At 41.7% G+C, this 25411-nt stretch overlaps 1 protein-coding gene across 1 annotated transcript in view; it reads left to right on the top strand.

The window, feature by feature from the left end:
• Positions 1-25411, top strand: part of CLYBL (citrate lyase beta like) — a 243245-nt gene that overhangs the window by 196866 nt on the left and 20968 nt on the right. Inside the window, exons 3-6 of the mRNA XM_032402689.1 lie at positions 15966-16154; positions 20066-20167; positions 21904-21997; positions 23322-23489. Of these exons, the coding sequence (XP_032258580.1) occupies positions 15966-16154; positions 20066-20167; positions 21904-21997; positions 23322-23489 (553 nt within the window). The remainder of the gene's footprint in view (positions 1-15965; positions 16155-20065; positions 20168-21903; positions 21998-23321; positions 23490-25411) is intronic.

The following is a 25411-nucleotide window of genomic DNA, read 5'->3' as shown; positions in this document are numbered from 1 at the left end:
GGGGGAGTGGGAGAGGGAGAAGCAGGCTTCCCGCCGAGCAGGGAGCCCGATGCGGGGCTCGATCCCAGGACCCTGGGATCATGACCTGAGCCGAAGGCAGACGCCCAATGACTGAGCCACCCAGGCGCCCCAAGGCCTGTCCTTTTCTAAAGGCTCACTAAGCTTGCCATCTGCAGGGGACATGCTATTCTCATCTTTGAGATCCGCAATGTCTAGCATCAAAGCTTGGCCTCTCCCTGAACGTCTTCCCTAAGCAACATCCCAAGGGCTGACCTCTGGAGCATCAGTGTTCAAAGTCACTGTCGACCAAGACTTCATATGTGATTTGGGCAACTGACCAGGTATATTTTAAAGGCTGGATTTAATACATTTTAAATTTCCTTATAATTCTATTTTTTGGATTTATTTTTTAAAGATTTTATTTATGGGGCGTCTGGGAGGCTCAGTCGTTAAGTGTCTGCCTTCGGCTCAGGTCATGATCCCAGGGTCCTGGGATCGAGCCCCGCATCGGGCTCCTTGCTCCGCGGGAAGCCTGCTTCTCCCTCTCCCACTCCCCCCTGCTTGTGTTCCCTCTCTCACTGTGTCTCTCTCCGTCAAATAAATAAATAAAATCTTTAAAAATAAATAAATAAAGATTTTATTTATTTATTAGAGAGAGAGAGAACATGAGCAGGGGGAGGGGCAGAGGCACAAGCAGACTCCCTGCTGAGCAGGGAGCCCAACACAGGGCTCGATCCCAGGACCCCGAGATCATGACCTAAGCCGAAGTCAGATGCTTAACCGACCAAGCCACCCAGGCACCCCTATTTTTTGGATATTTTTTTAATGTGTGGTTCTCGTTGTCCACCTATAGTTAGGGAAAAACAGCATTGTGATTTAACAGGGCATTCCAACAAGGTACTAACATTGTTAAAAAGGACTTTGATGTCCCTGAAACCAGGCATGTGTTGCAAGGTGGGATGATGTTCCTACTTCCTGTATGTGCAGAAGCCTTTCCTGGCAGAGCTTTTAGCCCCTGAGACTTTCATCTTCATCTTGCACGAAGGATACAGTTTGGTCCTGACGCACGGATTATAGAAGCTGCTGAGCGTCCACGCAATCTGTTACGCTAGATCACACCTGGTGTCTGCACAGGGAAGACTCTGGCAAGCTTCCCCGCCGCTGGGACCGAGGCCTCTGACTCTGACGCCAAAACGTGGCAGTGTTGCAGGGAGCCTTCCGAGAGCCTGGCTCACCGGCATGGTAAATTAACCTGCTTGTTCTCACGTTAAATGCTTTATGAAAATTTACTGGGCGATAAAAGAGGGAAGAAAACCCAAGTGGTTCCGCACTGAGCCTGCCTGGCACCAGTGAAGGAATGAAACTGCCGAGAAAGTGAACATGAAGAGCTGGCTAGAAGACAAGGTGTACAACACAATGAAAATCAAGTGTGGTGCAGGCCACTGCATTGTTTTATTAGCATTTTTCTCAAGGAAGACCTGGAATTATAGAAGAGCTGGTGTTCCTGAGCTAGGTAAGATGACACTGGGCTCTGCCACTTTCTCCATGCTACCTATTTGCAGAGGAATATGGCATGCTCCAGTAGACTGCAAGGAGAAACCTCCTCCTGTGTGGCGTGGTCCTTGTGAAGGGCCCTTTGCTATAACCAAACCACAGTTCCCAAAGGGCAGAATCTGCCTTTTGAAAAAATAAAATGTTCTGATGTCCATCATCATCCTCCATTCTTCAATTTTCCACATTATATTTTTCTTCTCTTTTCCTTGTTGATTTTAGAATAAAACAAAATGTCAAAGAGTAAGATGGAGAAGTTCTACTCTTTAAAATATCTATAAATTTGGGGGCAACTGGCTGGCTCGGTTGGTGGAGCATGTGACTCTGGATCTCAGGGTTGTGAGTTCGAGCTTCACGTTGGGTGTAGAGATTAGTTAAAAATAAAATCTTAAAAAAATAAAAATAATAGAGGTGCCTGGGTGGCTCAGTCGGTTGAGTGTCAGACTCGGTTTCGGCTCAGGTCATGATTTCATGGGTTGTGGGATCGAGCCCCACATGGGCTTCGTGCTCAGCGGGAGTCTGCCTGAAGATTCTCTCCTCCGCCTTTCCCCCCACTCTCTCTCTCTCAAATAAATGAATCTTTAAAAAACAACAGTAATAATAATAATAAAATAAAATACCTATGAACTTGCCACCTAAAAGAAACAAAGCCTTTTTAATGGCCACTTTCTTTGGGAAATAATTAGGAAGCGAGACAAACAGCAACAACAACAAACCATGAAGAATAAATGATTAGCTACTATAAAATGGAGTGTGGGTATATATTTGAGCAACAGAAATCAAAATCTACAAAGATAGAACCAACTGGTAAAATCATGCAGGGGATTTTAAAATTCCTTTTCATTTTTTGGGCGCCTGGGTGGCTCAGTTGGTTAAGCGACTGCCTTCGGCTCAGGTCATGATCCTGGAGTCCCGGGATCGAGTCCCACATCGGGCTCCCTGCTCGTCAGGGAGTCTGCTTCTCCCTCTGACCCTCCTCCCTCTCATGCTCTCTGTCTCTCATTCTCTCTCTCTCAAATAAATAAATAAAATCTTTAAAAAAAAAAAAAAAAAAAGTAGTTTGTGGGAATAATGATCCAGTTTGGTGTATTGCAAGAAATACTTCTTCGTGTTCGATCGCTGCCATCACAGAGCTTATTCAGTTACCTGATTTCTTCATTCGTGGCTGCCAGGAAAACTAATTAAGAATCCTGTTTAGGATGCTGTTCTTCCACAGAGTAAAGCTTCTTCCCCAAAATGTGAAGTCAAGACCTTGTGCCTAGAGCTAGCTGAAATGCCCGTTATTTTGGTTTGTTGAGTTGCAAGGCTGTTTGTGCCTTATCATTAGACATGTACACTTCTATCTGTAAGCTTTCATAACCTCCTACTTATGGAGACAAGATTCTTTGTGTCAGCACCTTAGAGAAGTGTTGTGGAAGCAGTTGGCTCAGAGACAGGAATTTCCTGGCTGCACCGTGGACGCAGCGGAGCTCCTGTGTGACCCACCTTAGCGCGGCCGTGGGGACAAGTGGGCCCGATTCGCTTCCAAAATTGGGACGGGCAGGAAAACAAATGTTTCCCCACATAGAAGGGAAGCTTTGGCTTTTTAAGGAAATTGGTTCTTAATACTTAGATTAGGGGACAGTTCGGATTAGTTACTAGCAATGGATCTCAAGTGGGCTTGTAAACTAAAGGATGTCAATCAGCCAGAACAGTTATAAGTATCATACTGGAACTGCTCAGGCCAGGTGACATGGCTGTTAGCTCATGCGTGTCGGAAACCACGGCAGGGCTGCCTCATTACATGACGACCCGGTCACTCTTGACTTACCATTCAAAAAGAATGAAAGGCCCGCAGACCCTGCCCTGTGCGGGTGGGTAGTCCATGGCACCTGTGACAAATGGCAACCTTTTCATCCTTATAATGAAGAAAGGTAGGTGCACAGTCCTTTGGTGACACGTTCCCTTTCGGTTGTTTACTTTTATTCTCCCACGCAGACTGCAACCCAGCAGGAGGGCTTTTAAACCCAAATAGTTAATTACCTTCTCTAATGCAGAGACTGGAGAAACCCAAATCTAGCAAGTTGAGGGGGAGAGGGCAGCTTTGCTTGGGGCTGTGCTTTGCACCAGGTGGGAAGAGAGCCTCTTCGCCGTCCTCGGGGCAGAGCGAGACCAATTAGAAGGCAAAAGGGAGGGTGGTGGGCCTCGTTCCCACTCCATATATACTTTACATTTCTTTTTCAGAAAAGAAGATGCATTGTACTATCCCTGTACTGTACTCTGAATCCCAGATCAGAGACCCATGTAAAAACACCCATTCCAAAGACAAAATCGAGTAGTTTCAGGACTAGAAGCCCTCTGGCGATAAAAGTGCTTCAGGCTCCCAAGATGGAGAAGTTGCCCGTGTGGACAGAGCAGGCTCAGGCAGGGAGCTTCTTCACTTAGCACTCAAGGGATGGTGGGTGATGGACCTTCTCCCAGTCCAGGCCTGGGCACTAGCAGCTTCCACTGTGGAGAGGACTTTCTCAACTGAACTGCGATTCTTGTCCCACCAACCCTACAACCCTTTCCTCCCTCAATGGGGGAGGAAATATAAGGCTTCAGCCCTTATATCCCTAAATGGGGGCTCACCCCTGCCCATCTGGGAATCTCTCGTCTTTCTGTCCATCTCCCGGTGCTAGCACCTTCCCTACCTAACCTCGTACGTACTGACCACCTGCCTCTTGATTCACTTACTACTCCTGCCTCTGCCCTCTGCCCTTTTCTGGCTCTCTGCTGGGTGCTAGCCCCTCCTCTGCTCCTATCGAGATTCCCAGCTCCCCTGCCTCCTATCTGAGCCTGAAGTGCCCCCTCCTGTTTCTAAGTCCCGTGGTCCTATTGTCTGTTGCACCGACTTGAACTATTTCACTTCTCATTCTACGGGTCTTTCATTGCCACAACTAGATGACACATTCCTCTGTTGATTTATATATCAATATAAACTTATTTATCTATCTTTCCCTATCCCTCCACACCTGTTCCCAGCAGCCAGCACAGTGGATAGCATTTGATTGATCCCTCTCCTACTGGTTAAAAATTTTTAAATGTACCAGACCAGAGACATCAGACAGAATCTAGGGATAGTATTCAGGAAATTTTCTTGTCAGAATCACAAACAAAGAAAAGGACAAATCCTATCGGTTATCTAAATGTTTTCAAGTATCTGGATGTTTGGCCTTGAGCAATAAAACACCTAACGAGTGATGATGTTGTCTAGTTTTCTTTCCTCTGAATCCTTCACATCATGTAGACGTGGCTAGTGGCCCCCTCAGGGGAAAGCATGCCAAAGCACCCCGTTCCTCCACTCACAGGCTGTTCCGCCTAGAACAGGTCCCATGGCCCCTTATGCCTCTGCTGCCCTGCTAGAGACCAGAACTTATACCATCGCCCCTCTGAGGCTGTGAGAACAAGTGATGAGTGCGAAGAAAGAAAATAGTAAGAGTAGGAAGGCTCCAGAGCTCCACAGACAAATCTGGGCATGGCGGTTGTTATTCGCATGGAGAAAGGCAATACATGCTTTTAGTAGGTAAATACTTTGTCTTTTGAAAAGGTTGTGTGCAGGGCACCCGGGTGGCTCAGTCAGTTAAGCGTCTGCCTTCGGCTCAGGTCATGATCCTGGAGTCCCAGGATCGAGTCCCACATCGGGCTCTCTGCTCAGCGGGGAGTCTGCTTCTCCCTGACTTTCCCCCCTCTTGTGCGTACACTGTCTCTCTCTCTCTTATTCTCTCTCTCTCAAATAAATAAATCTTTAAAAAAAGAAAAGGTTGGGCGCCTGGGTGGCTCAGTCATTAAGCGTCTGCCTTCGGCTCAGGTCATGATCTCAGGGTCCTGGGATCGAGCTCCGCATCGGGCTCCCTGCTTGGCGGGAAGCCTGCTTCTCCCTCTCCCACTCACTCTGCTTGTGTTCCCTCTCTCACTGTGCCTCTCAGTCAAATAAATAAATAAAATCTTTTTAAAAAATAAAAAAATAAAAAAAAGAAAAAAAGAAAAGGTTGTGTGCAAAATATACCTCAAAGCCACAGTATTAAATCAAAGTTAAGAAATGGAAAAAGTTTAGGCAGTCGTGCCCATGAGAGCCATCTTCTCGACACTGGCTCCACGTTTCCATATGAGTTTGGGTTTTAGGCACCTCAGAGGCATGAGGATGCCTGGCAAGGTCCTCAAAAAACCCCATAAGACCTGTCACATACAGTTGAGGAGGATCCATCAGAAGCAGGTGGGGAGAAGGCAAAGTAAAAGAGTAGAGGGGGTAAAGGTGATGGATTGGACCCAGCAGTTCTATTCCTAGATATATACCCAAAAGAATGGATACAGAAAGTAGATTAGAGGTTACTGGCTGGGGGGTAGGTGGGAATTAGGAAGTATTGCTTAATGCTTACAGAGTTTCTGTTTGGAGTGATTAAAAAGTGTTGGATATAGGTAATCATGATGGTTGCACAACATTGTGACAGTAATTAAGACCATCGAATGGTACACTTAAAAATGGTTAAGGGGCGCCTGGCTGGCTCAGATAGTTAAGCGTCTGCCTTCTGCTCGGGTCATGATCCCAGGGTCCTGGGATCGAGCCCCACATTGGGCTCCTGGCTCAGCGAGGAGCCTGCTTCTCCCTCTCCCTCTGCCTCTCCCCCTGCTCATGCTCTCTCTCTCTCTCTCTGTATCTCAGTGTCTCAAATGAATAAATAAAATATTTTTTTTAATTGTTAAAATAGGGGTACCTGGTGGCTCAGTCAGTTAAGCATCTGACTCTTGATTTCAGTTCAGGTCATGACCTCAGGGTTGTGAGATCGAGCCCTGCATAGGCCTCTGCACTTAGCACAGGGTCTGCTTGGGATTCTGTCTCTCCCTCTGCCCCTCCCCACCTAAAAATGGTTAAAATGGAAAATTTTATGTTGTATTTATTTTACCATAGTTTTTTTAAATGAGCAAAGGATTTGAAATAGACCTTTCTCCAAAGAAGATATAAAATTGGCAGAAAAGCACATGAAAAGGTACTCAACATCATTAGTCATCAGGGAAATGCAAATCAAAACCACAATGAGCATGGTGAGAGACCCCTTCACACCCACTAGGATGGCTCTAATCAAAAAGATCTTAACAAGTGTTGGTGAGGATGTAGAAAGCAATTGGAACCTTCATACGCTGCTGGTCAGAATATAAATTGACACAGCCGCTTTGGAAACAGTTAATAGTTACTCAGAAGATTAGAGTTACCTTATGACCCAGCAATTCTACTTTCTCCTAGGTACGTACCCAAGAGAAATGAAAACAGATAACCAGGGATGCCTGAGTGGCTCATTCAGTTAAGCGTCTGCCTTCGGCTCAGGTCATGATCCTGGGGTCCTGGGATCGAGCCCCGCATCGGGCTCCCTGCTCAGTGGGGAGCCTGCTTCTCCCTCTGCCTGCTGCTCCCCCTGCTTGTGCTCTGTCTCTCTCTTTCTGATTGATAGATAGATAGATAAATGAATAAATAAATAAATAAATAAATAAATAAATAAATAAATAAAATCTTTAAAAAAAGAAAACAGATAACCATACAAAAACTTGTACATGAATGTTCGTAGCAGCATTTTTCCTAGTAGCCAAAGGCCAAAACAAACCAAATGTTCATTAACTGATAATAGATGAACTAGAAGTGGTATATCCATACAGTGGAATATTATTTGGCAATAAAGAAGGAAGTTCTGATATAGGCTACAGCGTGACAGACCTTGAAACATTGTACTAACCAGTCAAAAGATCACATATTGCATGATTCCATTTATATGAAATGTTCAGAATAAGCAGATCTACAGAGAAACAAGATAGATTAGTGGTTGCCTAGACCTGGGAGGGTTGCGGGGATATGGAAGTAACTGCTTAAAGAATATGGGGTTTCTTGTGGGGATGATAAAAATATTCTAAAATTGATTGTGGCAATGGTTGCACAACTATGAATACACTAACAGCCATTGATTAGTTAACCAAAAAAAAAATCACAAGCCTAAAAATAATCTCCCCCAAATTATTTCCCACAAATAACAAGTAAAATGAAGTTAACTTGCCATTAACTTTTTAATTGAAGTATAATTAACGTACAGTGTCATATTAATTTCAGGTGTGGAATACAATGATCAAACAGTTCTGTACATTACTCAGTGCTCATCAAAGTGTCCTCTTGATCCCCTTTATCTGTTTCACCCGTCCTCCCACTTACCTCCCTTCTGGCAAGGACCAATTTGTTCTCTGTATTTAAGAGTCTGTTTTTGTCTCTTTTTTTGTTAGTTTGTTTTGTTTCTGAAATTCCGCATATGAGGGGTGCCTCGGTGGCTGAGTTGGTTAGGCGTCCAACTCTTGATTTCAGCTCAGGTCAAGATCTCAGGGTCATGGGATCAAGGCCCACATCTGGCTCCATGCTGAGCACAGAGTCTGCTTGTCCCTCTCCCTCTGCTCCTACCCCTGCTCTCTCTCTCTCAAATAAATAAATAAATAAAATCTTTTTAAAAATTCCACGTATGAGTGAAATCATATGATATACATCATTAACTAGTTTTTAACATTTTATTGTGGAAATATTCTAATATAGATGGTCCCCAACTTATGATGGTTCAATTTAGGATTTTTCAACTTTACAGTGGTGCAAAAGTGATACACATTCAGTAGCAGCTGCACTTTAAATTTTGAATTTGGATCTTTTTCGGGCTAGCAATAGGCAGTAAGATCCTCTGTGATGATGCTGGGCAGCAGCAGGGAGCCTCAGCTCCCAGTCAGCCCCATGATCACCAAGGTAAACAACCAATGCATCTGCACCGTACAGCCCCTCTGTTTTTTCACTTTCAGTACAGTATTCAACAAATTACTTGAGATATTCAACATTTCATTATTAAACAGGCTTTGTGTTAGATGATTTTGCCCAACTGTAGACTAGCATAAGTGTTCTGAGCACGTTTAAGGTAGGCTAGGCTCACATATGACGTTCAGTAGGTTAGGTGAATTAAACACATTTTCCACTTACGGTATTTATTGACTTACGATATTTTCAACTTACAATGAGTTTATTGGGACATAACCCCATCATAAGTTGAGGAAGATCTGTATATGCAAATGTAAAGGGAATTGTGTCAAGAGTCCCCATGTATTCACCAATCAGCTCCAAAAATTATCAACATGTTATTTATTTTTTTATAAATTTTTTTTTAATTTTATTTATTTATTTGACAGAGAGAGACACAGTGAGAGAGGGAACACAAGCAGGGGGAGTGGGAGAGGGAGAAGCAGGCTTCCCGCAGAGCAGGGAGCCCGATGCGGGGCTCAATCCCAGGACCCTGGGATCATGACCTGAGCCAAAGGCAGATGCTTAACGACTGAGCCACCCAGGCGCCCCAACATTTTAGAGGCGCTTTAAGAAATTTTTTTTCCCCGAGTTGTATTACAAAAACTTTAAACATCACAAAAGTTGAAAGACTGTACAATGAATACCCTTATACCCACCTCCTATATTCTCCCATTAATGTTTTACAGAGTAAAAACTTGTCCCCCTAGCTATCCTTCTATCCATCCATCAATTCATTTACTTTTTAATTAATTTCAAAGTAAGTTGCAGACAGCAGCAGTAGACTTCCCCTCAAATACTTCTGTGTGTATATCATTGACTACCCTTCAAAACTGGTTACTATTCTCTTTGCTCTTTTGTGGTAAAAATTATATAAAATGAAACACAAATTTTAAGCATACTTTCTGTGAATTTTGATGAAAGTATAGGCCTGTATGACTTAAAGCCATTTTTTAAATGTCTTTAAAAAATATTTTTAATTGCTCGGAGACCTTCCAAATAAATTCTTTTCATAGATTTATTGTATTCTAGTGTTGTTTCTTGTGGGGTTTTCTCTTGTTCCATTAAATCTCTGAGGGGCAGAAGTGCCAGTTGCATATTATGAACTATCTGTCCATACACCCTGAGCCTTCTTAGTCCTTTGAACGAAAGTTGATTTGGCATTTCACTATAAATGTGTGTTTTAATGTACCTTTTATAATTAACACATCAGAAACTTTGCTCTACCCAAGTCTACACTTTCAGAATAAACAGAGTGCCTAGAATGTAATAATTTGTGGGATAAATCAGTGAGTGAAAAATTTTTCACTTTTTTTTATTGTGGTATTGTATATATAACAAAATTTCCCACCTTACCCATGTTTAAGGGTACTATTCAGTTGTTACTGGAACATTCACACTGTTGTGCAGCCATGCCGCCCTCCATCCCTGTAACTCTTCATCTTGTAAAACTGAAATGTTGTGCTCATGAAACACTAACTCCCCATTCCCTCCTCCCCCCAGCACCTGGCAACCACTATTCTACGTTCTGACTACTCTAAGTACCTCATTGATGTGGAATCACAACAGTATTTGTCTTTCTGTGACTGGCTTATTTCACTTACCCTAATGTCCTCAAGGTTCATCCATGTTGTAGCATCTGTCAGAATTTCCTCTCTTTTTTTTTTTTTTTTTAATTTTATTTCTTTTTTTTTTTTAAAGATTTTATTTATTTATTTGAGACAGAGAGAATGAGAGAGAGAGAGAGAGCACATGAGAGGGGGGAGGGTCAGAGGGAGAAGCAGACTCCCTGCCGAGCAGGGAGCCCGATGCGGGACTCGATCCAGGGACTCCAGGATCATGACCTGAGCCGAAGGCAGTCGCTTAACCAACTGAGCCACCCAGGCGCCCCGTGAATTTCCTCTCTTTTTAAAGTTGAATAATATTTCATTGTACATGTATAACACATTTTGCTTAGCCGTTCTTCTGTCAGTGGACACTTAGGTTGCTTCCACATTTCAGCAATGATGAATAATACTGCTATAAACACAGGTGTCACAAATAATCTCTTTAAGACCCTGCCTTTAGTGCTTTGGGATATATACCCAGAAGGGGCACTGATGATCATATGGTAATTCTATTTTTAATTTTTTGAGGAACTGCCATACTATTTTCTATAGCGGCTATAATTTACATTCCCACCAACAGCGCACTAGGGTTCCAATTTATCCACATCCTCACCAACACTTGTTTTTTTCTGGTTTCTTTTTTTTCACAGTAGCCATCCTAATGGTCGTGAACTGGTATCTCAGTGTAGTTGTGATTTGCGTTTCCCTAATGATCAGTGATGTTGAGCATCTTTTCATGTGCTTATTGGCCATCCGTATATCTTCTTTGGAGAAATGTCTATTCAAGTCCTTTGCCCATTGAATTGTGTTGGTTTTTTGTTTTTGGGGGTTTTTTTTTTGGAATTGTGTTGTTTTTTTGTTGTTGAGTGTGAGGAGATCTGTATAAATTCTAGATATGAATCCTTTATCAGTTATATGATTTGCAAATATTTTCTCCCAATCTGTGGGTTGCCTTTTTTCCTCTGTTCATAGTGTCTCTTGATGTACAAATACTTCTTAATTTTCATGAAGTCCAATTACCTGTGCCTTTGGTGTTACCCGTGAATGAAATTTTAAACCAGTTGACTCATGGTACATGTAGTACTGTTGTCGGTTTTCTTCTTTCAGAAACAAACCAAGATTTCTTTATCATGTGGGAAAAACAAAGGGATAGAAAACTCAACACTATCACCTTCCTAAAGAAACACTACCACGTTGTAATAATTAATGAGAATTTATTTGCCTTTTGTCCAATGCAGTCACTACCACGGTCTCCGGGATCCTGTAATAAATTTTTATACATTTATGAGAAAAATACAATAACATAGTTTACAAGCGATGACCTGTTTTATGTCACAAGCACTTCTTCTTTTTTTTTTTTTTTAATATAAATGTATAAAAGAAGTTGTGTGAAAAAGGAGATCCTTCCACGGAAAAGTTCACTCCAAACCAAATGACCTCAACATTTTCAAAAATTTTTTCGCATAGATACCGATAGCAAGGCCGTCTGCCCAAAGTTCGTTGCACTCCGGGCCTGTGACATCGTTTTACAAATCAGATACAATGGAAATAAGATGGACACATTCAGAAAAGACAGAATTCACTAGTGTTTTTGAGGCTGTGGCCTCGCAGTTTGCCTTTTGAACGATGAAATATTAATTGCACATTTTTAAAAATCACCAAGGTTATGCATCTCCCTGGAGTCTAGGAGGTCTTTCATATTTCTTAATTACCAAATCTGGGTTCTGCCGCTCGGCCTTCTCCCTGCTCCTGTTGCATCCAGGGCGCCCTTGCGGTTTCCTCTGAAAAGGACTATACATTAACACACGAGGTTGAGGGGGTGGTGTGGGAGAAGGGGAAGGTGTTAATTCAGATGTTATGAAACTGTGATAATGCTATTATTTAAGGCACTTATTTGGGTATGTTTATACTTTGTAGTTTTATAAATAAACCCAAGGGGCTCCTCCTGGTTGTCACAATCCTCCTTGAATCTCGTATCCTGTCTGTCTCTTCCGATCCGACAGTAGAATTGATGCCGCTCTAATCCCTGGAAGTTGGGAACTAATGAACTCACTGCTGAGCTGCCGCCACGGAGCTTGGTCCCAAACTATACTGTACTTCACACTCGATTTATTCTCCAGATGGCGAGACTGTGCCGCCCTGCCGCGAGGGACCACCTCTTCCACTGGAGTGTAAAAGTGGACGGATGTTGTTTTCTTTGCAGATTTGATCATTCGGAGCTAGAAACTTGCGAGGATGATTAGTTATTAGCTTTAATGGGTGCCAATTGAACCAACTGCACGCATATTTTCTCCTTTAATTTTGGAGTCTGCAGGTCTTGGCGATGGTTGATTTAGCCGCTTTCTTACGTCACCCGAGCGTTTCTCTTCCCCAGGTGATAAGAACCGGGTCTCTGAAATCAGAGCACGCCTTGGTTCCTGGCCCAGACAGAGGCACATAATACGGTGGCTTATGTATAGGGACAAGTTTATTAGCCACTGGTCCACTGCACTGAGCAGCCTGCGGCACGAAATATCGATTGGCTGCGGGAAGTTTGGTGACACCACTTTTTATTTAGAACAGGGGACAGTGACGATTCTGATCGGTGCCAACTTTCTTTGTGACCTCTGCAGAGTTCACCTCTGGAATCAGACATGCTGTAGAACACACTGTGATAATTAGTCTCTGCAAAGATCTAATGTAACTGTCGAGAAAGGCCTGAATTCCATTATTCTGGTTTTTTTTGGATTTTAGTGGGACAAGTTCACCCTACATTAAGAAATGCTTACCAAGGCCGTTCTGTAAGACACCCCTTCCCCCCCCAAAAAAGGTCTTTTTTGAGGAGCCTCTTTTTGCTTTAATTTCCTCTTCCTTCTTTTGCCAGGGAACATTACCTCCCAATAATCTCAGCAGATCACTTATATAGCCCTTCGGAGAAGGGGGTGTCTGCCAGGTCGTGTCTTACTGATCCCCTGAATGAGACAGAAATTGGAAGGATATGGGGCGCCTGGGTGGCTCAGTCGTTAAGCGTCTGCCTTCGGCTCAGGTCATGATCCCGGGGTCCTGGGATCGAGCCCTGCATCGGGCTCCCTGCTCAGCGGGAAGCCTGCTTCTAGCTCTCCCACTCATGCCCTGCTTGTGTTCCCTCTCTCGCTATGTCTCTCTCTCTGTCAAATAAATAAATAAAATCTTTAAAAAAAAAAAAAAAGAAAAGAAATTGGAAGGATAGTCAGGGCCAAACAGAAGCCAAGGAAAAAGAGAGAGAGAGTGAAAATGTGAGGGGAGCAAGGTGATGCAAAGGAGAGAGCTGTGAGAAAGAGACTGGTATCAGGGAGAGAGGGAGGGAGAGAACAGAATGAACAGAATTTCTTTCTTTTCACAACTGGGCGGATGGTGGCTCTCTCTAGCTGAGCACCCAGAACTAAACTTAATTGTTCTTAGAAACTGTCTTCCTCTCACCCAACAGATGGTATGGGTGTGTTTGCTAGCACAGTAACATATTTCACCATTAAAGCACCAAAAAGAAAAAAAGAAAAAATCAACATACTTGTTGGTTGGTGTAAATTTCAGTGAAGATGTTGGATATTTTGGGATACATAGCAGAGGGATGCACACTTAGTTTATGTAAATTGCAGCAAGCAACAGCCTGTTAATAAGGGTGTTGTGTGGCAATATACCTCCAAAGCCATCAGCTTTTTTTGGAAAGTTACAGAATGATGAAGTGGAAAGAGCTTGTTTTCATTCTGAGCCAAAAAAAAAAAGTCTAACAAAATGCTGAGTAGTCACTGTTCATTATTATAACATGAAAAGTACTAATCAGATTATGCCGAAAATTGGAATTAGGTACTTCATTTGCAGCCAATTTCACAAGGGTTGAATTTTACTAAGTAAACCGGAATGTGCTGAAACCATGGTAATCTGACTTTAGTTAAAATCCCAAACGGGTTTAGAACACGAGCTTTGAACAAACAGTCCCTTTCTAACCCAAATGGAAACAACAAAACAGCTTAGAGGTCAGATTTTGTTCGACACCAACATGAACAATTTAGGAAGTTGACGTTGCCAGGGATCCTGCACCTTGGGCGCACACACAAATTAAAGCAGAGTGTAGATGACGATTCAAGTAATCCAAGTTTTAAAATGCCTTTCAGGCTAAATGATCTAGTTCGTTCCTTTCCATTTTCCATTCACTCTGTCCCAGTAGACCCTTGACAAGCCCAACCTGCTACTGAAAGATATCCTGGAAGTTGAAATATTTACAAGCTGGAGAGCAATCCTGAGTCTGCAGCTGTGCGGGCCACATGGAGCATAACACATTTTAGGTTCTCGGAGGCCATGGATCTAAATGCCCGCACTGCCAAAGAGCTGAAGGCGTTTCTCTCGACAGCTCTAGATGTTCTTGGAACCATGACACTGAGCTCACTTCCGCTCTTCACCTTCGGATTTTCCTAGTTAGTGAATGTAAAAAGAAGGCATGGCAGAGCAAGCGGATGAGTCTTATAGCTGTGGAATAGCCAACGGCATGATGTGGAGCCAGGCCACTGTTGGCCGCATCGTCCTTCACTTAGCCAGCGTGCGCGCTCTCTTGCTTTTGTCTAAGCTTGGCCTAATTATCTGCAGTCAGAGCTCTGTAAATCAGGGCTCCGCAGGGCTGTCTTAAACTGGTCTACGTATTCCGTTTCCATCTGACCTGACAACTCTAAGCCACTGTTTCCTCACACTGTTTAACTCAGACCACATTTGGAAGCCTTCCCTGCCTCCGCTCGGTCGTAGACCTACATCCGTCTGCTTTAAATCTACTGTCCTGGCTTGTCTTGTTGATTAGACTTAGACCCAATATCAGCTCTCATAATTCTCTTTTTGTCTCCGCTGTGGTTTGCTATTTTCCCAGGTAAGTATTGCTGTTCAAATGGCTGTATATTGTTAAGACTTTTTTTTTTTTAAACCACATTCGTCAGCAGTGAGAAGCTTTAAAGTTTTATTAGTATCATAAAAACCCTTCCCAAATGAAACTACTTTTGATAAGTGTTCATTCTGACAATGAGAATTTGTTGAGGGCTGTTGGCAAGTTGAAGGAATTTGTTTTTGAAACTGAAATTGGCAGGAAGTAATGACCCCAAGTGCTTTCTTTCTCTTGACGCCACCCCCCAGCCCCTCAATACGCTCCTTTCTCTCCCCACCCCCTTCCCCACCTTCAACACCCCAACTCAGAGCCAGTAAATAACATGTTTGGTTTCATACAGTTTTTCTAGGGACAATTCACATACTGAAGCAGGCTTTCAACCTTTCAGCTTTTCTTAACTATGGAGCACAGACTGTCAAATCAAAGGGAAAAAAAAGTATTTGTTTTCCACTTCATGAGGGGATTTCTTGGTGGCATTATTGCCTTCCATCTGAATAAGTTGGAGCTTTTTTGTACTGTGGAGTGTCATTTTCCTGTAAGCGCCTTCTTAATTGAATGTCAAAATTCAACTCACTTGCAAAAAAAATTTTAAGTGACTAAAAAACATGACGCATGTGGAAAGAGAAAAACAAATCCTTATTTTTTCCCTAATGTGAATATGCTGACAGACGAGACTACCGTTATCCATGTGTTATGTAGTTCCCTATATTTATTAAATGAGAAAATGCAGGAGAAGACTTAGAACCTTGCCTAGAGCTTAGTAAATGCTCAATAAACGTTACCTATTAGTTATTTTACCCTCGTAGTTGGAAAGCAATGCTAACGAGCGAGGGCACAGTACTATTTAAGAAGTGCACCAGTACGCACAACAGCGGCTGTCATCTCTGTTACAGTCATCGTGAGTGAAGTTTGGAAATCAATCTCTTGTCTGTCAGATTGCACAACTTATTTCAAATACCATTTATTTGCTGGACGGGAAATGTGTAGATACAGTCATGGTGCTCAGATTCTGAATCCATATAGCTGGTCCACGGTCAGTTGGATTGTTTGCTCTCGATGATAAATAAACTTAGGAGGTACATTTTATTGACATTGATAGAATGAAGCTCGACTGAGAATAGTAAAAACGCTTGAAGACTTTGATCTGGGCCCAACCGAAAAGTGTGTGAGAGTCAACTCGGTGTCCAGCGGTCTGGCCGAAGGGGACCTGGAGACCCTCCTGCAGTCCCGGGTCCTTCCCTCTAGCCTCATGCTGCCCAAGGTGGAAAGTCCTGAAGAAATCCAGTGGGTGAGTAAGCTAATGCTTTGCTTTAATTGAAGGCTCAGGAGCAGCCCTGAAGGGGTAGCAGAAGGGAAGGATTCGGGTGCCGCAGATTTTGAAAACACACGCATGGAGCAGAGAGAAAGGGAGCTAAAGGAAAGGAGGGAGCCCAAGAGACTGTTCCCTTCACACAAGGAGAGCCTGGCTTTGCCCAGAGTGTTCAGAGGAACAACTCTGCCCACGGGATGATGCGGCCGCTCCGCACTCAGACTTGCGGTTTGGCCAGAACAGCCTCCTCGGAAGCCTCACAGAGCAATCCTCGAAACTGGCTTGCCCCCGAACTGGATCGCTCCTCACGGCCCGCCAGGCCCTAACCGCCACCGGAAGAGCAGTGAAGTAAAGGGCTCCCACCCAGGTTCATTTGCAGTCTTCATAGACAGCAAAGGCACATTAGCCACGAATGATAAAACGAACCTAGAGGAGGAGAGGGCAAGGTCACTCCTGAGGGCAACTAGAGGAAGAAACAGGAAGCTTTCAACTAGTGGTTTTAATTAGCACAGATATTATTTCCTGAACAGCTCTCTAGTCCGTCCTTTTTAAATTGCTGACAGGTGTGTGTGTGTTTCATGACAGACTTTTCAGCCAATAAAAACCTGGCATGTCAAATGACTTAAGAAAACTTTGAAATGGGCCTAATTATACTATGATTGTTTTCATTGTTCAAGGAGGGGGAGGCTAGATTTTATTTAGGGGTTGCTATGATTTTGCAGATCTCTGCCGAATAAAATACCTGCCTATTGGGCTGCTCGGGGGCAGCGGGCCTGGGACACGGCTGTGGGCGCAGGCCCTTGATGCCACATCTGGGATTATCTCTAAGGCTGTGGCTGCAGATGCAGCAATACACCGAATAGTTGTACTACCAGAGGAAGCTGCTCACCTTTTCCACGCATGTAGAGTCGTCGAATCTGTACTTTCCAGTGCTCTGGCCGCCCGCCCCACGTGGCTACTGAGAGCTTAAAATGTGGCAAGTCCAAATTGAGATGTGCTGTAAGTGTAAAATACACATGGGGTTTTGAAGACTTAGCAGCCCCCTCCCCCCAAAAGAATGTAAATTATCTCAGTAGTTTTTATATCGATCACGTGTCGAAATGATTAATATTTCAGGTCTATTGGGTTGAACAAACATTATTCAAATGAAACTCACCTATTTCATTTTCCTCTTTTAATGTAGCTCCTAGAAAATTCAGAATTACATCTGTGGCTGCCATTATTTTTTCTGCTGGACAGCTCCGTGTTGGAGTCTTCTTGAAGGCCCCATGTTCAAGGACCCATATTTACTTTCTAAACTGGAGTTCTTCTCTCCAAGGTCACCCCTCAGAAGCTGGGAGATACTGGTTACAGTAGGCTACAATCCCCGAGGCCTCCTACCCCATTCGAATGTGTCTTAAATTGATTGAAATGGAATCTGAAGCCACTGTTCCCTTTTGGTTTCATGTTAATGCCTGTTTATCACCGTTATTACCCTTCATTTAAGAGGGGAGGACCCACCCCAGCCTTGAGCTACAGCTTCTGTTCGCTGTTTTAAATCCTTGGATAGAAACAGGATTTCTAGTTAACAGAAGTCTTTTGGGCTGTTTATTTTTTCCTCTCCGTTTGTATTTATGTGAAGCATAAAACCCAGAGCCTGATGCACAACTGAAAGATGGGCTTCCTTGTTTCCTTTTGTGTGAGAATCTCTTGCCGGCCTTTTGTCGCTAGTGTGGGTTCTTGTTTGACTGGCACGGCTTATTGGACTATAACAAGCGCGACTCTGCCTTCTTTGTCGTGGGACAATTCTCCCACAAATCCCGAACAGTGTGCATTCTTCCAACACACTATTGGGTGTGCACTGGAATTGAAAGAATTGCTGAGCCCTGCTACTTCATCTCCTCCCCAATCTCTTTGTGATTTTTTCCCCTTCTTTTCCTCCACCCCCCTCCCCAGCCCCTCCACCTCACTGAAATGAACACTTTACCAGGCCGGAAACATTTAATCGTCTCCTTTTGAAAAAATTAATTGAAACTTCTCCACTAGTTACCTTTTGTGGCAGTACTTAATGCAATTTTTTAAGAAAGAAGGGGAGGAGGAGAAGGAGAATGGGCCGGAATATTTAATTTTTAAATGTCCCTGTTGGCTTAAAAACAGAAGGCAATAGAGATTTTTCTAAGAACAGGAAATATATTGTAAAGTACTTAACTAGTTTTAAACTTTATGATTCTTGTAGTTACAACTGTTATCGCAAAGAATGGGGCAAGTAATGTTGCACGTTTTTTTGGTGTTTTTTGTTTTTGTTTTTTTTAGTGAGAAAAAAAAAGTTCTTCCAGTGCAGATATAACACCAAAACCGCTAATCTTTCACTACCCATTTTCTAGCTTAAATGTGACATAAATTAGGTTTTATTTTCACTTTCCCGTAATATTATACATTTTGTCTCCTTACATTGTAGCCTTCTCTTCTTTCTTGCTATTTTGGTTGAGTTATTCCTTCCCTTGAAAAGTTACTAAGGAGGTGATGATGATGGTGTCTGAGGAAGGGAGGGGCAATGGGAGCAACTGGGAATAATTCTTCATTACTGAAAGCTGTGATTTATTTTAGCCTAATTGTAAAGTTACTGCAAATTGCTCAAAAGCTTTTTAAAGATCCCAGTGATTAGATTTTTTAGGGGGGGTGCTGCACAAGCAAGGAGGGGGCAGCTAAAAGGGGAAATAACACCTCTAATCCTGCTTCTGGTAAATAGGCTGCCAGCTTTTAAAATGAGTTTCCTTTCTATTAGTCAGAATATTATGCTAAGCCTTAAGCATTAGTTTTTTTATGTTGCCATAGCAGCCCTATTCCTGCAGGGTGGTGACCTGCCATGATTACAGTACAAAGCTTATAGGGTCTTGAAACCCCCTTTGAAGATGAAAAGTCTTTGATGGTTTATATTTATGCAAATCTCTTAGATATGATTTACCCAACTGAGACTGAATGGAGAGATGATTAAAATTCCCTTTTCCTTTGATATCCATTAATGGCTGAATATTCCTTAAATTTAAAATGGATATATATGTTTTCATCTTTATTTACAAAAATAGCTTTATCATACCTGTGTTTTTTTTTTTTTTTTTATCTCCCCACATCTTATTAGATCTAGATAGACATAATAGATTTACAATTTAGAGTGTGGTGGGTTTTTTTTTTTTTTTTCCTTTTGAAAGGGGGGGTGGTGGAGATCTATGCAAGAGCTTTTGTATGTTTCCAGATGATAGATTTTGGAATTTGGGCTACCCCACTGGCAGCACAGAGCTAGCTGTGAACTGGTCTCATGGAAAAAATTGGCGAGCTTTGGTCTTCAAAGAATTAAACTTCCTTTTTAAGGTCTTCCTAGGTAAGCTAAAAAATTATGAAGAAAAACCTTCTGAACAAAGGATAATGGTGCTATAATGAATAATATGGGTTCCACGTAGAAGGCTGCTAACAGTTCCACCGATGTCAGTGCGTGGTCCAAAACAAAAACAGAATGGCAGGTAGAGCAAGACTTCACTGTTTTGGGGGCCTACCATTTGCATTTAACGAAGTGAAGGCTAGAGGTCTTACGTAAATATGTTTTCAAGGAAAGCATTTAAACTCCAGAATCTCTCTTTCCACTTCTAACTCCTAGGCCTCAAATTGCTCCTTTAGGGGGAAAAAAAAAAATTCTAATGCTTGGGGTTTTACTATTTAGTTTGGTGGGAACTTTGCTACCTATTTTCTTTGGTCTTTCCTCCTATTTTTGTTTTGTTTTCATTCTTTTTTGTGTACAAAATAGGCTGGGATATTACTTCCTCAGGCCAAAGACTTAAATACTACTTCTATGTCTACATTTCGGTGATTGTACATTTTTTTCCCCTACTAATCACCTATGACACTTTTGATTTTAGTTTTCAGACAAATTTTCCTTCTACTTAAAAGGCCGAAAACTTGAACAACCTATGAATTTAATCCCTTTTGTGGAAACTGCAATGGGTTTGCTCAATTTTAAGGTAAGAGAACATAATGTGACTAATAAGTTAGTATTTTATTTATTACCCAAGGGAACTTTTGTTCTCAATTTTGACATCTACTTAAAAATATTTTTCTAGAAAGATTTATAGGCAAAGTAAACCTTGAGCACCATTTGTTCTCTATAATAATCCAAAACCAGGCTGTGAGCATCTCAGAAAACAAAAGATTGGCTAAATAGCAAAGAGAAACTTCCCAATCCTAAATATTTAAGTGAAATATTTATAGATTCCTATTTCAATTAAATAATCACATGTAAACATGTTTTGAATTATATTTTAGATGAAATCTACATGAAAATTGATTTTGTTGCCCTTATGAATTAACTTTCAATTATTCTTTTGTAACAATTGCCTTTTATTGGGAAATTTGCTGGCCTCGTTGTAGCAACATTATCCATCATGTCTAGTATGTAAGACTGCTATTTGTAGGTTAGGATACATCAATAGTTTGTAGTATATTATTTCAATTTGCCACATTAGAACATAAAGTATTTCCTGATATGCGTTCAGGAAGATTAGCTGACCCGAGTGTTTGCCAGCATTGTATGGTTACATGCAACAGTTTGCCTTAACGATTTCATGGCTAGCTTGTTTTTTCCCCTTTATCACTGATCATTTAAACTCTTTTCCAAAATATGCCTCACATTTCACCTGACTCATGAACATCATTGTAGCACCCTGTCTCAGAAGGCAGGAGGGAAGAAATCCCTAAAAACAAAGAAAAGAGATAGTTGGAAACTGCCCAGAGAGATAGTATGTGAGTAAGCGCTCCGAGAGAAAACTTTGAGACCTACTGGACCATGCAGGAGGGGCAGAGTGCATATGTTTGGGGAGCTGCTTCAAGCCTCATGATCAGCGCATTTACCCCACTAACCACAAATTCTTCCAGCCTGCCCCACAATTCTGAGATACAATCAAAGCATATCCCTTAGATGCGACTAGATTCATACGATGACTGAATTCTAAACTCCACTGCACCATTTTATTCCATATTGTAAGTAGAAGCACTTACAGCCCCTGAAATTAATCAATGTCCTCTCCCAATTTTCAGGTCTTCCCCACCCACATACATTAGCATGCTGAATCTCCACCTTGGTAGATTCAGTTACATCTAGGACAAATGTTATTAATCTTTATTTTCACATAGAAATATGGAAGTTGCTAATGAATACATCTTGGATGACTTGTTGCATTTTTATTTGCCCCTCTGGAGTTGTAGATTTTTGTATTGTATGTCTTTAATCCTGAGACCATTTACTAAGAAATCCTGATCCTAATGCAAATAATCCAATTAATTTGATTTAAAAATTCTTTCCTTCTCTCCTGTGGTTTTATGTTTATTGTTTGAGAGTCTCTTAAAACAAAAACAAATTTTGGAAAAAGAGAAGTAATTTACGGTACGATCAAAATGAGTTAATTCAAAGTTTCTCTAGAGATTAGATGAACAGTGATTCGAACATTATAACTATATTAATATATATTTGTAACTATATTAATGTAATCCATTAAGCAAAGCAAATCTATACAACATACTTATCTTGGACAATATTAAAAGCCTTTCAAAAGGGGTAAATTTAGGCTGCATTTTTAGGACTGCCAGTTTGCTTTCAGCAAACTGTTAAGAGTTGGATCTTTCTGTTACTGAAATCCACCATGCTGCTCCTCTCTAAATTGCACACTTCTATGAGATTTGGTTCTGTTCTGCTCATTTACAGGCCGTGTGTGAAGAAGCACTAAAGACCGGACCTCAAGTGGGTCTTTTTCTAGATGCAGTCGTTTTTGGAGGAGAAGACTTTCGAGCCAGCATAGGTACCAAACACATTTCTCTCTTTTTCAATCTCTATGTGTGCATGTATCTGTGTGTGTGTGTGTGTGTATTTTTTCTTTGCCCCTTCATGAATGGACATTTACATGACAATATATATTTGCCAACCATGACAATGGTTTTTCAGCTGAATGGACAATACTTTCTGATAATTTAGGGCACCTCAGAGCTGTCCTGCTTCCAGAACACTATATTATTACTTCTCTTCATTTATAAAATAATAAAAAGCCTGTTGCAACCTCAGATATGTTTGGGAATATATGATATCTACTTTGTTCGTAGTGAGTATAATATGTGAACAACCTCTCCGTTGCTTATTTTGTTTTCACATCAGTCTGAGGGCTATCCAGGCTTCTAACACAAATTTAAGGCAATTTCACATTTGTTTTAATGAATCATTTTCTACGTTAAATGTTGTATCCAAATATTATTTTAAACAGATCTTAAATTCCTCCTAAAATACATTTTAGAACTCTTCTTATTAAATATTTATTGAGATAGTATGCTTGTTTCCACTGATTTTCCCCATCCCTTGGGCACTCTGCCTCCGGTCTTAACTAGTAACTCTGGGCACACCTAGAAAAGAGGCCAAGGCCACAGAGCATTTGCAGAACCAGTCCCAGGGGCCTGAAGCCTGGACCTCTCCCTGAGCAGTGTCACGGTCCAAATACAAACAGCGACACCCCACACACCCGCCTCTAGGGGGAAAGAAAAGGAACCTATTTTAATACCAGTCTTTCCAAGAGACTTTTGTGTTTCTGACAGTTCAGTGGACACTTTCTGCCTCTTTCAAAATGAGTGCCCTTCCGTTTCCCCAAGTTCTTCATCCAAACCCTGAAGCTGCGCTGTTTGGCTCAGAACCCTTAGTTATGGAAGGGCATTGCATCCACAGCACGCGAATTTCTGTGCTCAGTGAGAGAAGTTAACCATTTCCTTGCACAGCTGCTCGGCCACCTTTTGTGGTGCTGTCTTTGAACTGATACTTTCCAAGCAATGGCAAGAAGGAAAAAATATACCAGAAGTTAATTTGTGACCTAGCAAGTCGTTTGTGGTTGTATCTCCTGAGATGCAGGAGGGGTCTTTTCTTAATGCACACACAAGCAATGACACTGCAAGATGCCTTCCAAGATAAATAGACACATATGAGATTTAACTCTGCCTCCACATATCCCTCTCCTTGTTTATATTAGAATCATCATTTTGCTGGGGAGCAATTCCCAGGTCTTTACAAACCGAGTTTTTACAATAGGTGGCTGGGTTTGGTTACCAGAGTTCATGTCTCCCTTTTCTGTCCACATCCCATTGCAGGTGCAACAAGTAGTAAAGAAACCCAAGATATTCTGTATGCCCGACAGAAGATTATCGTTACAGCGAAGGCCTTTGGTCTGCAGGCCATAGATCTGGTGTACATCGACTTTCGAGATGGAGAGGGGCTCCTCAGGCAGTCAAGGGAAGGAGCTGCAATGGGATTTACCGGTATGATTCTTGATGGTATCTTAGAAAGCAGTAGCTAAATTAGCAAACATTCCAGAAAAGTAGAACTATAACCAGAAATTAGTGTTTCTAATGTAGCCACATATCTGGTATACTTATTCCACTATTTGAAATGTGAAAAAGCCATCGAGGGCAAGAACCTACGGAACAAACTGTTGTGTTTTCTTTTGGCTGGGCAACTCAAACAATGAAGCCCTCATTTTATTTCCTCTTTATATTAGTTGCCATTTTTTTTTCCTGTCCTCCTAAGTATTTTGGTTTTGCTGACCCTAGAGGAGGGATGAGGCTATTATAGAAGTGTTTTTGAGTGAATTGCCATAAGAATTTGGGTTGATGAGGAGAAGAAAAATGTCCTCAAACATTCAAAATATTCATTCATTTCTGAAAAAACTTCGGTGATATCTTCTTTGATTTTTTTTTTTTAACTCATAACTAGTTTTTTATTCTTCTACCACTTCAAGCCCCTTATTTCTCTCCCACCTCCCAGTGTCTATGCACCTGGCGACACCTATGGGCTTTGGCTGGCACTAAGATCTGCAGGTCCCCCCCGCAATCCGGTCCTGGAGCGCAGGCAGATATCTGTTGATTGGTGTGTCTGATCACTCAGATCCCCAGGAGTCCGGGTAGCAACCGAAAATTGTGTTTTTGCAACAGAAATCCATTTTTTTCAAAACCACAATAGGATTCTACACACAAACACACGTCCACAGTTGTGTGTACTCACACACTCATGCACGCAACCATGGATAAGAGACACCATAAGCTCTTTTATTCTTATTTATTCTTCTGCTGCAAGTTCTAAGAATATCATGATCATAAATGAACTCAAATAATAAGGAAAAGAGACAAACATCCTTGCTATCCCTTTTGTAAACATTTTTGAAATGTGTCCAGTTAGGGATTACTGAAAGAAATATTTCATAAAGTGACCTTAAATGTAAAACATATCTTAAGGGACGATGGTTTAACCCCGAATAAAATTAAACAAGTTAAGAAACAATTTTAGTGTTATATTAGACTTAAATAAAGTTCTGACATTTGTTTTTGTGTTTTTAACATGAAGAGTTAAAACAAAATGTGATTCCCCAAATTTGTTTAACAAATAAATGAGTAAATAAATGTGATCTCTTATAGAGAAATATTTTCCAATCATCTGAATTATTAATAAATGAATCCTCCCTACATTTAATAGTGACTAAGAACGAAAGAGTCCCTCTCTCCTGGCCCTGAGGTCGTCCTTGTTCCTGTGGCCTGTTACACCTGCCTCTTTCCAATGACCAGTTAGGACATAGCCCAAATGGAAAAGTTGGAGAGACACTCCATGAAATCTACCTAATAGACCTCGATGTTGTTGGTCTAAAATGTGTGGCATTGGCTGCCAAGCGCCAGATGTTGCTGCGAAATGGGCACTAATTCAATAAAAAAAAAAAAAAATTTGAAAACACTGAATTGATGGTGGCCTGTATCACCATCACTCAGTATAACCTGGGTGTCCTCAGCTACCTCTGGGGTAAATGTTTGCTCCAGAACTTATAAAGGAGTTTGAGAATTTCTCCAAGAAACAGGGCTGAATTAAATTGGTCCCTAATTCAATCGCAGAAGACAAGTTACTTCAAATCAGATTTAAATTTTCTAGACTGTGCCCAACTCAGCATGAGGAGCTTATGGGCTTGGCACTATTGTTTCTCAACAACAGGGAGTATTAAATCACACACACACAAAAATGGAAGCAGGGGGAGAATGGGGAGGCAGAGTGGGTACAGTGCCCATTATATATTCAAGTGAACAAGTCAGTAAAGTAGGGAGCTACACTTCATAACCATTTTACAATTTTTAGAAAGAAGGTCTTTGTAGTCCCAATTATATTGCTACATACCAGTAAAAGGTAATTAGTCTGATAATAA

This window comes from Phoca vitulina, unplaced genomic scaffold (genome assembly GCF_004348235.1).
Source record: "Phoca vitulina isolate PV1807 unplaced genomic scaffold, GSC_HSeal_1.0 scaffold5, whole genome shotgun sequence".
NCBI lineage: Eukaryota > Metazoa > Chordata > Mammalia > Carnivora > Phocidae > Phoca > Phoca vitulina.
This window is presented reverse-complemented; position numbering and strand designations above follow the sequence as displayed.